Consider the following 16,629-nt stretch of genomic DNA (forward strand, 5'->3'; position numbering starts at 1 on the left):
CACAACACAGTACAGCAACAAACCAACCCGAAGCACGGGAGAAAAGTGAGAACAGTAGAATAGCGGGGGCTTGGAGAAAAGTGAATTTTAGGATTTTTACAAATAACACCAACCGCTACCTAAAATAGTGCCTAAATGTAATCACTTTCGAACAATCTTTGTAATTCTGGAACACATTTTCTTATACTAGCGAAAAGGACAAACAAAAATGGAACCACTTTCACACACATATCTGCCGAAACATATACAGAAGAACGAATAGCAGGCTTCTTTTTTCCTCCGTGTTCTGATTTTCTTTGGAAAAACAGGATGAAACCCTGGCGAGTTCTTGTTTAATGGGAAGCTTTAATTGGCAAAAGCACATTTGCATTTGCCGATGGATGGAAAAGCATTTGTGCTTTCGAGCATATACTAATTCGCAGCGGAAAAACAAAATATATATATACAGTAATATAACACACATCATAATTGATTCCCTCCAGAAGGTATCTGTGAATATGATAGCTCTTGTAGGCAGGAAGGGAATTGATCAGCTTTTCCCGGGATACTTTATGCGATAAATGAAAAGGCATCAAACGAATGAGTTTGTATCGAGTTTAGTGGTAAGAGGGCGGTGAAGTTTTTTTTTAATTCGACATCGGGATAATCTGAGCTATTAACGACGGAAGTGAATGAACAATTCGAAAAGAGGCAAACAAGGAAGAGAAAGATAGAGGAATATAGCTTTTAATCTCGTGTATATCTTGAATTTTCCATCAGAACCATTTTTTCTACTGCAAACACAGCAAACAAATACAGTGTGAGCTGCTTCTTCCTTTATTAGCTAAAAAAACGATCGTGCTATACCATACAATTTTCTAGCGTGGTTTTCGTAAGTAAGCAGCAAACAGAAGCATCGTGTAGCGGGAGGGACAGGCCCCTGAAACATTGCGCGTAAAAGAGTGCGCAAAGCGCTAAAAGACAAACGCTTAAGCAATCGATTTAGTTCCGCTTGTTCCGCGTGTTCTAATGAAGTATTTCGTAGCAGCAGTTTTAGTATGATTTTGTGTTTTCCTTTTGTAGTATCTTCGAAGAATATCTTCGCGGTAAGCGGGCAGAAGCACGTGTGGTACATCCCATCCAGAATGGGTAGAAGGAACGAAAGGAGAACGGGCCAGCGTGAAAAAATGCAATGCAATTAATGTAATGCGTGGAAGGCAAACGATAAACGAAGGAAACAAATAAAAGCGTTTTAAGTTAGATTTTAATAATAAACAAACTGTCTAGAAATATTCGTTGTTGGCTGAAGAAAGAATGCAAATGTTATTGCCGTTAGAAGCGTATACAATTTGAATTGTTTAGCGAAGACCCAAACCCTGAAAACGTTTAACTACCATGTTTTGGTGCGCGAGCACTAGATGTCGCTTTCTGTACAGAGCGCATTTAGATAATTAGGGTTGCAGCAAACCCGTTCAAAAAAGGACGCTTTTTTCATTTCACATTACAAGAGAACATGCTTCAAAGGAAATTATAATAATTATGTCACTGTTTGCTTTTTGCATGTTTCGCAATGCAAGTTCGTGATAAAAGAACTATTGCTTTTAGCAATCATTATAATTGTATTTTTCAACTGGATCGAGTGGTGAGAGCGAAAGAGGACAATCGAGATATGGAACGACTGATATTGCTGAGCTGATATTGTACGATTGTTGTGAAGGTTGCCCGTGAAGACTTGCAAGGAGCTGTAGTTTATATCCACACAAACGGCCAAACGTTAAACAATTCGTAGGACATTGTCAGCCATACTAGTTCTTGTTCTAAAAAGATAAATTTTCCTATTAGGCAATGTTTTTGCAGAAGGCTTGTATTTCCTGTTTGTGCTTTGTGCATACTCCTCGCTAAGCTTTCCGATTCGTCCCTAACACCGTGACGCCGTTAGTACATTGAATCGCATTCAAAACAGTAACAAACGACGTGCCAAAGAAGCGCATCGCGAGAAACATTCGTTTGGTGGTTCAAAAATAAATGCAAACGAGAGAAGCAGCACATTACATCCCCCGGCTTCGGAGAAGCGAAAGAGAGCGAGAGTTTCGCTTTGGGAAAATTTCCGGCAAATCGCAATCAAATAACAGCAGCACGGTGGGTTAGCCACCGAGCGCAGCAGCTCGGAGCTCCCAGACGAAAAGCATCAGCCCGCGTGGCCGCATCAAAGAAATAAACCGACGACGACGACAAAAGTCGAAAAGCGAGCAGAAAATAGCGCGATTGCGAATCAATGTGTGCGGGGCGTGCGTGTGTGTAAGTGTGTGCGTGTGTGTGTGGCGCGTGCGTACGTTCGATACAGTTGTGCAGGGCAATACAACAATGAAGCAATAAAGCAGGGGGAGGAAATTAATTTACCAGAATAGAACCATTTTCGCATCGATTAGCATTCGAATGAAAGCGAAACGCGCCTTGCACACATCAACAGGTGCCGGAAACGTACAGTGAGAAAGCACTCCAACCCGATCAAAATACTAGCCCCGCCAACACACACGGGTTTGAAATTTATACTAACTGTCATTTTAATTTGACAGTTGGCATTGGAACGGGTTCGTGTGTGTGTGTGTGTGGCGTACGCAGTGCCGTCGGTCGATGACAGTTGGTTCGTTCTCGGGCAGTGGAGTCCTTTCTCGCACGATCCTTACACACGCACACCTCACCACCGCCGCCACCCTCCGTTAACCCCCTCTCCCGGCACACACGCTTGTCGTGAGGTCAGCGGACACACATTTTGAACGCGTGCGCACCCCGTCGACACCCTCTCGCACTATCTCGCTCTGACCTGGTAGAATTGTTCAACCCCCAACTCAATAAGGGCCGTCAACATCTAGCGGCCAACAAACCAGCCAGCCAGCATCATCGGCCATCGCGCTTTTTCTCGTCGTCGGTTATTGATTAGTGTCCGTGAGCAAAGGCTTCTCGTTTGCAAAGGTGTTAAACAATCCCGTCGGCATTCTTTTAACCCCGTTTGCTGTCGATGCGAAGAGGTGGCAATCGAAAAGTGCTTCAAGATAACACAGGTAACGCTTACCACACACCTGCAGCATCTCTTTCCCCCGAAACAAGCACTGTTCTGTGCTCCGGTGTCGAGTGTGAGTGTATGGTGTTTAACGAAGGCACTTCTTGTCCTATCTCTAAAAAGCAATCCCGTGTGGTGTGGAAGTGAAAATTGGTGTGAATTAAAATTTGGCAATACGAAAATCAGCAAAAAGAGCATTGAATAAGTGAAGTTACAGTGCGCATCGAGTGCCAGTAGTGCGGAATCCCGATCCCAGAATCTCCGGCGGATACACCATCGAACATCGCGACAAACCGCGTGACAAGCAGCTTCTTCCCGTGACACCCGCGTCCCAAGAAAAGGCATCAAAATTACGCAGAACACACAGAAAATGTCCTCGCTGGTGTTGAGGAGCCTCTCGATACTGCTCGGGTTGTTCTTCATATTTATCGGCATCATGAAGATTTCGCCACACCTCAGCAAGGACCTGCATCGAGATTTGGTACGTTGCCCGTTGGTGTGTGTGTATGTGTGTTAGTGAGGGGAATATCATTAGAGCTGTCCAGAATTAATAATGCATTCGTCTGCAATGGGGCGGAAGCTGTAACAACAGAAGGTTGTAAAGGGAGTTGATCTCGTTAGTACATTCACCGGGCACTCTCTGTACAGTACCCGACAAGAATTTATGGATAAAGTCCTTTATTCCCAATTTTTTCTGCTTAAAGGCTTCATCAAAGACGACACGGACATGCATAAATCCACCATTCATCGGTGTTATTTTGGTCACTTGCTACCTTCATTTGTATCTGTCAAACCGAGATCCCCGTTGATCGCCTCCATAACAGAATCGCTTGAGTCGCTTTCTTCGTACACTGTTCTATCGCGTTCATTCAATGTTTTTTCGCGATAAAAAGACACGAGCTGGGACGTTGTTCTGCCAACAACAACAATTATACACCGACACGCTTCGCAAGTGTAGCCCGCACCCTCGAAATTAATGATATGCATTTGCACGAAGCGTAGGCAGGCGACACTTGGGGCGCAAAGCGGTCTGCGGTTGCATATTGGGGATGCTTTTATTCAACCCGCGCCACACAGTACGTCCGTAAAGTGAAAGGATTGTTTGCTTCTTCCTTAGGGTGCAGTCTTCTGCAATCCCTGAACAAATACGAATTCCATAATTCATTTCGAGAATAAACCTCTATTCATTAAAGCATAAATTATCTCGTTACTGATTAGAAAGATGCTCACAAACAAATAATAACGCTACACCCGTCGCGTGTCCCACATCCCTTGATACGCACTGTACGTGTACCCGCTGTACTGGCGGGTTGGAACACTTATTAAAATAGCAATCGGAGCAAATTTTGCTACATTTTGTTCTGCTGCCGTTCACGATCCTTCCCCGTGCCTCGATGGTGGCATCTGAACCAACGCTCAAAGATGGCGCGCGCGCGGCAAAATGGCGGTAGCGGCTATCAATCGTAAACACGCAGCAAAGCAAGGTAGCAAAACCCATTCGAAAAGTAGAACATCTACTACATCCTCCGAGGGATCTGGCGCGAAGTGGCAAGCACAGTAGATGCCCACATGACACACACGCTACACCTTTTGCCAATGTCCTCCCCTTTCAATCCATGATGTTTGTTATTTTGAATGACAAAAACGAGATTTTGCTTTAATTTTGTGCTATTTTGTTTTGGTTTTCCCCCATGCCGATACCCTTCCCCCCGATACCCTTCGGCTTGCTATGCGTGTGAGTGAGCTCTCCATTCGGTGGTGGTATTTTGAAACTTTCAAACATAAACATTTTGGGGGGGAGAATTTAGGAAGAGAATGTCTACCCCTCCACCGTTCATCCGTAAGCGGACTTTAACAAGTTATTAAAGCGGTAAAGCGGTGCACGTTACTATTTCGTAACCGTTACCTTTTTGTTGGCACCGTGCACTATGAACTTGTCGTTTTTAGATGTTGGTTTGTGCCGATGGGCTATTTCCACACCGTTTCCTATTTTGCATCATTTTTTGAACATGCTCGTGGCCATGATGAAACGCTCGTGGGTTGGGTACATTACTGTACGATTTTCCTCAATGTAGTAGCAGGGCAGTAGCACGTTAGATTACTGTATTAATACCACAAAGCTTCATCACTAACGAATTCCATTGACATGTGACTAAAATTCTACAAATGTAACTGTACTAAGTACACCCAACTCAGTTTTAGTACAACTGTACTAAATTTTAGCAGCAGCCACTACGACGGTGCAATTAAAATGTCATTTTCCCGCGGAAAATTATCTCCACCCTAATCGATGGCTCGTTAGATGGAAAACACATTAAGGACACGTGTAAGGGGCGTAAACAGTCCGTGTGTGTTTGTGTAACCATTGCTTCACTGCTAGCTGCGGACCCTAACCGGTGCTTGCATCATTCGATTATTCATTAGGCCGCCGCTCAATTATGCAGCTGCTCGAAGTGCGCACATCAACGATTACACCCGATATGTCGTACCGCCTGTAACCAACCAGGGCAACGATGGTGAAACCGGTTGGGGTATTTCACCGCTGCCAAAATCGATCCAATATCCGATAAATTTGGGGTATAAATATTGCCACCTTAATCGAGCTTGCATCCATGTGGCAAAAAATGGAAGGGCAACATGAACGGAAGCCAAAACACACGATGCCACACGGTACGCTGTTCCTTTACAGGCTTACATCGTCTGCCCCACTTGCCACGACGCATGCACCGAGATGATGATTTATTACCATTGCAATTCGCTTTCTCTTGCACTGTGGATCATCATTGTTTTTCGTTCCGATATTCGGGAGTTTTTATTTCTTTCTGGGTGAAATCAATATTCTGAAGGGCAATGACGTGTGCTGCTTTTGAAACGTGATCTTGGTCTCATTGCAAACTCGAATTGACGCATTCACCATGATTGACTTCACGAAACGTTTATTTCGATCAGCCGGGTACTTGTGGTCTGCATGGGGGATACACTTGTCCTGCAGGTAATACACTAGTGTCGCGTTGTACTAAGGACGCTGCAGGATATTATGCAACGAATAACTCAACCATCGTCACCTTCGCACAGCAAAACCTCACATCTCGGTCCATCCCGACAGAAAGCTGAGCTGTTTTTTTTCGTAAGACAATGGTCACCCCGCAGTGGTAAAAGGAATTGTTAGCGGAGCGGTCATAGATCTTCCACGAGATCTACAAGTACCCGATATATATATAAACAAAAATTCATTACCGCATCGATCGGTACCACTATCATAAATCGACCGGTACGACGAGGGAAGATAAACAATTCCCAGAAGTTACCAGCGTGTTGCAGAGAGAAAGGGAAGGGATGAGGGAGTGGCAGTAGTAATGAGGATCTTCGATGGGTTTTGGCGATCCGTACACACGATCGTAACAAGCGCCGATCCGGTGAGTTATCGGCGGGATATATCCATCGATCAATCAAAGTAAACACTGAGCAGTTGACTGAGCGGGAGCACGAGAGCACGCGGGCCCCGACAGCTCAAAGACGGCGACGTGCGGCCATTGCCAAGCCGTAATGGCGTGTGGCCATGGGAGCGAGAGCGAGAATCGCTTGAACTTGAAGAACCACCATCGGCGGGTCGATCCTGGGTCGAAGTATAAATAGGTACGACAGAGTGTGTGGTTGTTGATTCTGTTTTGTACGTCTCTTTTTCGGTGATTTCGTTTTTCTTCCCCCTTTTTTCACACGGATGCGCCTGTTGTCTACGATTTCCCATCAATTTTCCAATGCATTGATTGATATCAGCTCGCGGGCGGGTTTTATTCGATTTTCGGGGGCAATCAAACCGCTTTGCGTAATAGAACGAGCTTGTTGGAACTTTTCACTTGAGTTTGTACTAAAACGATGACAGTACAAACAAAACATTGATCTCGATAGTGTTTGACAGTTGACAGATGCCAGTAAGTATTCTATTTGGTGATCCTTATCGAAAATGAGATTTACTTTGAATCTCTTTCTCACAACCGTTGACCCTGACCAGATTGCATTCCTCAACGATGCTCAAATTCCTTAGAGGATGACCGATCACGGTAATACATTGATGCGCGCGTCATCTGTAAGTGTAAGTGCAATCCTTCCTCATGCAGCTTAATTTCAGCTGCTTCTCAATCTACTCAAACAACCAAATCAACTGCAGACACTCGATCTGCGTCCGCGTGTAAAAGCGATTGAGAGAGAGAGGGATCGGGTCCGCGAGTTAGAGCGAGAGGACTACCCCGAGCGAAAACCAACCTATGACCGGCAAAGCGAGAAACGTGGCAATGATGCGCGATGGTTTCTCGCCGAGGCCAAACGGAAAGGAAACCGCCCGGCAGTAGTAAATAGCGGATGGTGGGAAAGGAGCAATATTCTATTAAAAATAAACGCGACAGTTTCCCTGGATTTTTCGTGCAGCTTCGTGTGTATGTTGGTTGGTGCTGCTGTTAGGTCAATGGTTGTCACCCACCGGTCGGCGATGGTCCGTACCGCGAGGAAGCGTACTGCCGTACCTACCTTCAGAACATAAACACGGCATCAAACGGTAATGAATGCCGTCTGATTAGCGGCACTAACATGACTTGGCTGTTTGTCACGCAACGGCACAATTATGTTGCACCGTCCCATTATACATTTCATGATATTTATATCCTGCGATTACAATGAAGCAGGGCGCCGACATGAGCTTGGGTGGGTGACGGCGAAGCGTTTAGAAGTTTATTATTGTTCTACAGGTGCGATTTTTTTAGCATTCATTTAAAAGTACTAAATTTGATCCCATTCAGATGGATTAAGAGGTGTCAGGTGACGCATCACACGGGCACGATACGTTTCTATCTTACGCGCGATGTTGTAGCAATGTGGAAAGTGCCCCCGTTGTTGTCATGTTGTTGAGATCTACGTCAGCGAACGGCACTCACGAAAGTGGATGCAAAAAGCCGATAATGTATGCACGGTTTTTGGTCGAAACCTCCTCCCGCTGTTGGAATGCTTTCACCAACCTCCCAATCAGCTTGACGCGTCTGATGTCTTCGGCAGCACACACTTGCGTCAATTGTTCCACGCTGAAGCATGAAGATGGATATAGATCACCATCCGTCGGTTACCATAACGCTGCCGTTTCGCTATGAGATAGAACAGATCACTCCGAACCGTTTCCTTCCGTTTCCTTGACAACCACTCGCTGTGAGGCGGGGAGGAAACTCATCAAACACCAGGCGTCTCCATTACGGTGCGCACGTGCGTTTTATGTAAGAGATGTGCCGATATTTATTTACATACACACGTCAAACGTGGCAGCTTTACAGCGGGTTTAAATCATCTCGATATTATTTACACTCGCCTGTATCGCTGCTACGCTTGATGGCTTTATCTCACTTCCTGAAGGAAGTTTTAAGCCGGGAATGATTTTCTTTAGCTTCGCGAGTGATATGTTGATGATTGCTCTACAATCTACAATTCTACAATCTACAATTGCTCTACAAAATTGCAACCGTGACGGTGGTTCAAACCCTTCGTTATCCAATCATCATGGGGCGGAGGAACTCGTTGCGTAAAGCAACATTTAACTAACCCCACAAAAATCACATAAAAATACTCCCTTCTACCAGGTCGCACGACTAAGTTCGAGGTAATTATGTCTGTCGGATCCGAAACGGCACCACTATTTATACAGCAACACGACAAACCAGTGGCGTCCTTTCCGTTGGTGACCTTCCACACTCACCATTCACCCACCGGGGGCCGAAAGGGAACGACCTTAGGGTAGATCACGGAGTACCACCATCACCCGCCTATTCCAAGATCGAGGAATGTCTTTTTATAAACCCATCAACACCACCATCGTCGTGGTTGCACTTCCTACTGGGACATGTCGTGCGTTGAAATTACCTCATCGGCGGTGCATTTCTCCATGTCTGTGCAGCGCGAACTCGAAGCAGGATGCACAAGGTCGGCTAACCAAACCGGTCGGTTGTAAGGGGGATGGGTGGGTAAGCTCCCCTCCCGATGCGGGGGGTTTGGAACGAGTGTAAACATTACTACCTTCAACCACCATTTACAAGTCAATGGTGGTTTACGATCGCTTTGGGAAAATGGAAGAGAGATCGAGAGACGCTAGGAGAGCAAAATTAGAAGCGCCCTTTTAAAGCAGGTAAAGACATTACGCATGGGGAAACGTTGGGAGATGAAAAGTTATGACTGTACGTTGAGGTGGGTTGTTAGTACCAATTAGCGACCACGACCACGTGTTTATGGACGACTGGCGCTTTTTCGTACAGTGAATAAACCTCTTCTAATTGACCGCTCATTGTTAGGTACTGTAAACCGTTTGTGATGTATGATCTTTGCAAGGTTCAGATTGTTTGACCTGTGGAGAGCTCAATATTAATTTGGAGAGATGGTCTGATCTTTTGAGAGCTACTAGAACCATATTTTCAGAAATGTTTCAATCATCAAGCTTAAGACATCGATTTCGACATTAAATGTAGCTACCGAGTTGGCATTGATCTCTTCAGAGTACACGAATAGAATTAATCTTAACCTCAAATTTATCTATGTTAAAGGAACTTCAATTCCCTCGTTCCTCTCGTCTGCTCAAAACAGCTCCCCCGATTGCCCCCACAATAACAAACGGAAATTGTTAATTCCATCGAAACGAATAAAACTACCCAAAATAGCTTTCAATTGTCTGTGGATCTCCACACCCTGGGTTCCCGCTTGTACTCCACACCCTACACTAACCAATATTTATGATTTTCGTTACAGCGCAAGAACTACGTCAAGTATGCGAAAGTGTTTCCCCTATCGACACTGCTGGAGTTCAAAATACCCTCGAAATGGTACCGACGATCGGTCGGCGGACTGGAGGTGCTGTGCGGGTTGGCCATGGTGCTCATTCCTAGCCGTAAGTATCAAAACTGCGGCCGATGATTGCGAAACAGAGCAAGCATGATGCCCTAGGGGGTGGAAAATTCATGGACTACCAGTGGAAAAGACACAGATTGGGGTTTTTTTTTTGTTCATTCAAATCCAATTCCAAGTTTTTGTTCGTGTAGATGACCATATGGCTTTTGTGTGATGGAGTCATAAAATAAGAAAAAAACTCAAAAGCATCCAAACAGAGTTTAGTAGTGGTGTGAAGTGATTCAAGATCACTCGAGATGTTCTACGCTTGTACTAAAAATAAATCCTCCTTATCGAAGTTACTTACCATTTTTTATTTCGTCTTTCATCGCAACGATAAGATAAAATAAAAAATGCGGCTAACATAACGCTCCTGCTGCTGATGTTCCTGGCTGTCTACTCGCACTACATGGTGAGCGATCCGTTCGAACGGTCCGGTCCAGCGCTCGTCTTCACCTTCATGCTGATCGGTCGGCTAGTGATATGGTATCAGGTATATTAGAAGCTACCTAGCACACCTGAACTTAACTGCACTAATACCCTTGCTCTCGCACAAACACAGGCAAGCAGACGGGAAGCGGCACTAGCTGCGGCCACACAGCCCACTGCCAATGGACTAAAACAGGAATAGGGTGGCTACCGTGTATCCTGTCCGGCTACTGATCTCAGTTCCCTATGGACCGTAAGAAGGAGAGAGAAAGAGAGAGAGAAATGGACAAATTCTTCATGCAACCAGCAATGCAACTAAACCGGTACCCAAAGTACACAGAGAGACACACAAATGCACGCGGGGAGATGGAACAAAATGGAATATAGCGTGTAAGGAATTTTTGTAACCAACAAACCAGCGCACCGTATTGCGCTTTTAGTCCCCCGAACAAACCAACACAAGCGGTACGAAATAGTAAACGGAAGAGGTTACGTACTGTATGGTTTCATTCTGGTGTTACGAATACAATCGCACGTACGTTACGATCATTCGCGATAAGCAGTGACTAAGCAGCCGATTGGACGGGGTTTCCCCTTCGGAAAACGAACCGCAGGACACAAAACAACAACGAACCATTAAACGCGACAGATGCACTCGAAGGGAGAAAGTAGCTCCGAACAACTTACTTTTTGACATCCTTTCACCAGAAGGAGGGTAGAACATTTTTCTTTACGGCAAATTACTCGATCGTGCGTTCCTCAAGATGGGTTAGAAAACGATATTACCATTATTATTGCGTTTCAGTTACGTTTCATTTAATCGGGGGAGGATTCTCTGTCAGCCTCTGTCCTGTTCTGCCGCATGTAGGCGAACTGTGGAGAAGAGTGAAGAAGACGGTTGTGGAGGGTAAAACGAAAATGCGGTATTGTCTCTGCTTTTCTTTTCAAATGTGATCACAATAAAAAAAAACACAAAGAAATGATTCTCTACACACAATTTTATGGTTTACTCCAGTTTAAGGATGTTTTTTTTATGTTTGTTACTTTATCGATTAATACACCAAGGGATGATCAATCTGTTTATCTTCAAGCCGAAGGACGAGCACCAGTAACGACCTAAGAAAAAGGGGTTATGGTTTTGTGTATGTGTATATGGATTGATAAAGCATCTTTTTAATACTATAATGGAACTTCTGTGTTATGAATTTCTTACTCGAAACGATTCGAATCCCCGAAGGCAGAAAGGAGGGAATTTTCTAAACAAAACACGCCGCTGTGCACACCGCTAATGTTATATCAAGTGAAAATTGTCACCTGGGAAGGGCACACGGCACATCAATTAATCATTGAACACGCGTCTAGTTGAGCATAAGGAACTGAACTTGTGGGGAAGATCTTTTAGAGAGCCTTCACTTCAATCTATACCATTCACTACCAGTAAGATAAACAAATGCACCTACACCTAGTTATAGCGAAGAAACGAAACATATGTTTTAAGACACCAGCAATCGGTTTGCAATACGGTAACTTACACTGACTTTCGAGCTCAAATAAAGTGCTGCCAAGTGCGCTTAGTGCGGGTCGATAACTCTCCAGTTGAACGCCGTACTGATAACGCCGTACGTTTAGCTGATAATGAGCAGTTTAATTACGACAGCTACCGGATTGGAAACACCTGGTAGCGATTTTCTTGAGCTCCTAAAGAGTGTACTATACATGAGAAAGCAAACTAATCATTCTAAATCATCGTATCAACGGCAAACAATCACATTGCATCACTTCCGTAGTGTCAAATGAGATAACCCTCAGCAAAGAAGGAAGGTATAAAAGTTTAATACAAATACTATACCATACATAAATGTGACTGGCGAGTGCAAAACAAACACACGAACAGGAGAATAAAATGAGAAATGCAAAAAAGCGAAAAACGGAAACATGTGTCTTGGTGTTAGCAATTTCTGTGCAAAAAAAAAAGCGTTTCAAGTTATCATTTTATTTAAACTCTTCGTAACAGTTAAATATCCACTGCATTGCGTAAGGGAAACATTAGTTCCTAGAGGGGCTGTTTATATAAAAATTATCTGTTATACACACTTACATAACCAGCACTAAACCTTGTTTGCTTATAAATGCTTAAAATTTGCGTTGTACGGTGTAAAAACTGTGCGAAAAGGCTACCGTTAGTTAAAATCGATGCAAATTATGTTACTACCTGGTTCTGACTATAAAGATTATTGTGTACAAGTTAACGTTGCTTATGGTTCTGAGAAGGGACGCCTCCGATCGTCAAGACAATAGCAAACGAGGACTTACACAAGGACGATGCTATTCCGTTCCACTACCATTTAGTGTTCGTTGTTCACTTTGCTTACAGTTACAAGTTAGATGTTTTCTTTATTTTCCTCCACACTTTCTTCGAGCATTTGCACGGAATGGATCTAGAAACAGAGGGGAGGAGAATTAAGGTAAGTACAACATATACAACAACGGAAACATTGTCTTACCTTTGAACCAATATTTGAAATTTGAAGCTCTTTGAAGTGTTGCCGCTCTTCGTCCAGGTTCAACATACTGGATCGTTGCATTAATGGTGTCGAATTCCGTATTTCAGGCACGGATATTGGATTCGTCTCTTCCAGGTCCTAAAATTTCAAAAAAATCCTTAGAAATATACGCACTCGCTGGCAACACATTAGATTCCTTACTTCACAAATCGTTGCAGAAAGGTCCACTTCGGCCATACCACGATCGCGCCAAAAACGCCTAATTATACGCTCATCCGGTGAAGTCTGTGCAATATCCCTTGGATACTGAACCTTCTTTCGAATTGGCGTTTTTCCCGTCGATTGGTAGAAGGTTAGATCCTTCTCGTGGAACCGTTCGAAATCGTTTTGCAACTCGAGTAGCTGTTCATCGTTCGTTTTGTGCTCGTAGGTTCCGATCGCCTGTCCGATACGCTGCGTATGGCCACAGTACGCACTGCCAAACTGTTGTCTGGAGGTTTGTTGCGCCTGCAAACTACCTACCACACGTCCAATGCCATCTCCATGCGCCTTTCCAAACTGTTCATTCTGTGCTTCCAAGCTATGCGTGAATTCTAACAGCTGCGCACGAGTTTGTTCCTGACTGGTGGATAATCGGTCACGTTGTTGCTCGATAGTTTCTTTAATTTCCTGACTAATAGTTTCAACGATCGCCAGATCCACACCTGCTAATGTTTCTTTTATTTCCGATTGATGCTGCTGTACCAGTGCACCACATTCCTCTACGTTGCGGTCTCGTTCCTTGGTACACTCCTGTACCGTTTTCGTCTTATCGACGATCTTTTGACGAATGGCATGCAACTGCTCGGAGGCTTTCTTACCCTGACTGGAAATCTCCTCAGAGACTCCCGTAACGATCTGCGAAAGCTGCAATTGCTGTTGTTTCGAAGCTTTCATTCGTTCCATGAAGCTGCTCACTTGCTGTTCCAACAACGACTTTAAGTTTTGTTCGAACTCCTTTGCTGCCTCCAGTTCTTTCTGTTGCTCGTGGTTGGACTGTCGAACGTAGTCTTGCAGCTGATTGTGATGTTGTTCGAAGGTCGATGTTATTGCGTCGAGATCGCTCAATTGAGCCGTGAATGTTTGACAAAATTCTGCGCATTTTGTATCATGCGTCCGGCCATGCTCTATCATTCGCTCGTATTGTTTTCGCGTCCGCTCGAACTGGGAGTCCATCGTGCTTTGGATACCGTTCTTTAATTTCGCCATTGTACCGGTGACTGATTCCATCAACGATTCGCGGGATTGTTCCACTTGGGCCAAAAAGCGGATCATTTCATCACGCCGTTCATCCATCCTTCCTTCCATCATCTCTTTGAAAGCTTTCAAGAGCGTCGCGTTCTGTTGTAGTAGGCTATGGCTCACGGTTTCTAGGGTCGAAAGATGTGTTTTGGTCTCGTTCTGCGTTTGTTCTTGTTGGTGGTTATAACTTTCTGTGGATTAAAAAAAAACGATAGAATACATTATATGGAGTACTTTTTGTAGGGTTACTGACAAGTGTGTAATGAAATAATTCTTACCCCATCCCACGTTCATGTCCACAGTTAGCCGATTACACTCTTCCGCCATTTTTCCCACATCGTCCTGAATCGAACGTATACGCTGGCGTACGCGATCGACAAACTGCTCCGAGGCAGTCTTGTTTCTGTTATCTAGTTCTCTGCGACGATCCACCGTATCCTATCGATCATAACATAATCACAGATAGTTATTTATACTTGTTCTAATCTCTATTATTTAAGCATAAACTTACATGCAAACCATTCGCATCTTCTGTCACAGTTTCGACCACGTTGATTAACTCATTCGCCTGTCCCGTGAGCATTTGTTCCGTTTGCAAATGATGCTTGAGTACCACTTTCTTCTCTACGTACCTTCGCTTGGTTTGCGAAAGGTTGCGCTTCGTATTCGAAAGCTCCACACGCGTTTGCCCCAAATCATCCGTCGTACGTCGCAGTTCCTCTTCCCGTTCGGCCAAACTGCAGGCCACCTCATTGAAGATGGACTCTTTCTTCGCTAGATCCTCCTTCAGCGCTTTAATAAGGGACGATTTATCGTTTAGCTCCTTAGTGGCAGCCTCCGATTTGTACACCATTTCGTTATACGTTTCCTCCGCCAGGTAGATGCCATTCTTGTCGCGCGCTGCCATTAAATCGCGCTTCAACCGATCGATCTCTTCCGTGTACTCCTTGATGACAGTTTTCTTCGACAGCTTCTGGTTCGCTTCCGGTCTGTTTTGAATGTTTTTCGCACGGTGTGCGTACTCTAGTGTGCTGAGCGTTTCTTCGAAGTCTTTGTTACCGGGCGATACGGTCGCAATGATGGACGTCTTCGTACGACCTCCGAGCGATTCCTGGAGTAGGCGCGTTAGCTTCGATTCACGGTACGGAATATGTGGCGTTTTCTCTACCAATGCCGTAATTACTCGACCGAGCGTCAACAAGGATTGGTTAATGTTAACCGCTTCGCGAGTCCTTATGCCCTTTTCATTACCTGCTTTCGAGATGTTTTCACTTCCAGCCAGGTCAACAAGGTTCAGCTTGCCTATTTTTAACATCTCCTCGCCGTCGTTGCCATTCTCCTTGATGTGAACTATGATGGAAAAGATTGTATGCGATCGGGACGATTGGGCGTTCATCAGCGTTGATGCCGTCTTACGTCGTTCCTGACCCTTCGCTAGCAGCTTATACACGTCATCCTTGCTGTGTACCGGTATCTCTTCCAGGCCCTGTACGATCACCGATCCTTTCTTTTGTACATCGTCAAAGATCCGAATCTTCACCGAATCATCCGTCGAAAGAAGGTCGCAAAGTTCCTCGTTGTATAGCTCAAGGTACGATATACGCATGGAAAACTCCAACTCCGTCATTCGTAGCTCGTCGAACAGATGGTTCACTGCCCGCGGTATTATTCCGGTCTGCGTGTCATCTTCCCAGGCGGCACTCAGTTCCGGCTCTTCCTCCCCAACCATAGTGAATGTTTTGCCTGTTCCGGTCTGGCCGTAGGCAAAAACCGTACAATTGTACCCGGACAGCACCTCTTCGATGTACGGGGCCACCACTGCTTGGTATACCTCATGTTGCTTACTGTTCGGTGCAAATGTCCGATCGAAGGTGAACTTTTTCGACTTTAACTGCAGCTCCCGGTTCGATACCACGTCCACTACCTCCTGTGACCTTATCAGCCTCTCTCGGCTGTTCGTTGGTCTACAATAGGATACAAATGTAGGAAGTACTGTTTTAGTCGATGTGATAAATGGCTTCCAACAAACACTTACCGAACACGGACGTAAACCTGCACATTTTGGTTCGATTTTGATGGCTTGTTGTTGGATTGGTTACGCTCACATTGCCCATTACTGGCGTCCATTGTCGAGATGTTGATATTGTTGAAACAATGATATAAACAATCAATGGGTGAGTCGTACACTACACTTACACTTTACACTTCAATCCGCAATTGTGCTGATTATACAAACAGTGCACAACAGTACGACAAGCGATGCAGATTCGACCCGTCCTATGGCGACCGTTTACCGTTTGTATGCGATGGCGGTTTGGTTCTGGTTTTTTAAAATTTGACACATTTCGCAGCGTCGCACAGTGGGACATCCTACGCTCAATGTTGTGCCTGCTTGTTTACGTTCAAAAACATTGTGATTTTTCTTCATTTGTTGGATGACTTTTACTTTGTGAAAAATCATAA

At 44.7% G+C, this 16,629-nt stretch overlaps 2 protein-coding genes across 2 annotated transcripts; one reads left to right on the forward strand and one right to left on the reverse strand.

Annotated features, from left to right (window-relative positions):
- The first annotated feature begins 3,404 nt into the window (after positions 1 to 3,404).
- Positions 3,405 to 10,583, forward strand: LOC128713509 (novel acetylcholine receptor chaperone). The gene is made up of 4 exons (XM_053808370.1): positions 3,405 to 3,521; positions 9,815 to 9,953; positions 10,294 to 10,445; positions 10,515 to 10,583. Exons 1-4 carry the CDS (start codon positions 3,411 to 3,413, stop codon positions 10,581 to 10,583), a joined length of 471 nt encoding a protein of 156 aa, XP_053664345.1. The 5' UTR covers positions 3,405 to 3,410.
- Positions 10,584 to 12,762: 2,179 nt separating this feature from the next.
- On the reverse strand, positions 12,763 to 16,293 carry LOC128711688 (kinesin-like protein Klp61F). Its single transcript, XM_053806571.1, has 6 exons — positions 16,202 to 16,293; positions 14,678 to 16,130; positions 14,445 to 14,604; positions 13,087 to 14,357; positions 12,886 to 13,023; positions 12,763 to 12,819 (listed from the first exon to the last, which is right to left on the reverse strand). The coding sequence occupies exons 1-6, from the start codon at positions 16,291 to 16,293 to the stop codon at positions 12,763 to 12,765; spliced, it is 3,171 nt and encodes a 1,056-aa protein (XP_053662546.1).
- Positions 16,294 to 16,629: the final 336 nt, after the last annotated feature.

The sequence above is a fragment of the Anopheles marshallii genome, chromosome 3 (assembly GCF_943734725.1).
Source record: "Anopheles marshallii chromosome 3, idAnoMarsDA_429_01, whole genome shotgun sequence".
In the NCBI taxonomy this organism is placed as follows: domain Eukaryota; kingdom Metazoa; phylum Arthropoda; class Insecta; order Diptera; family Culicidae; genus Anopheles; species Anopheles marshallii.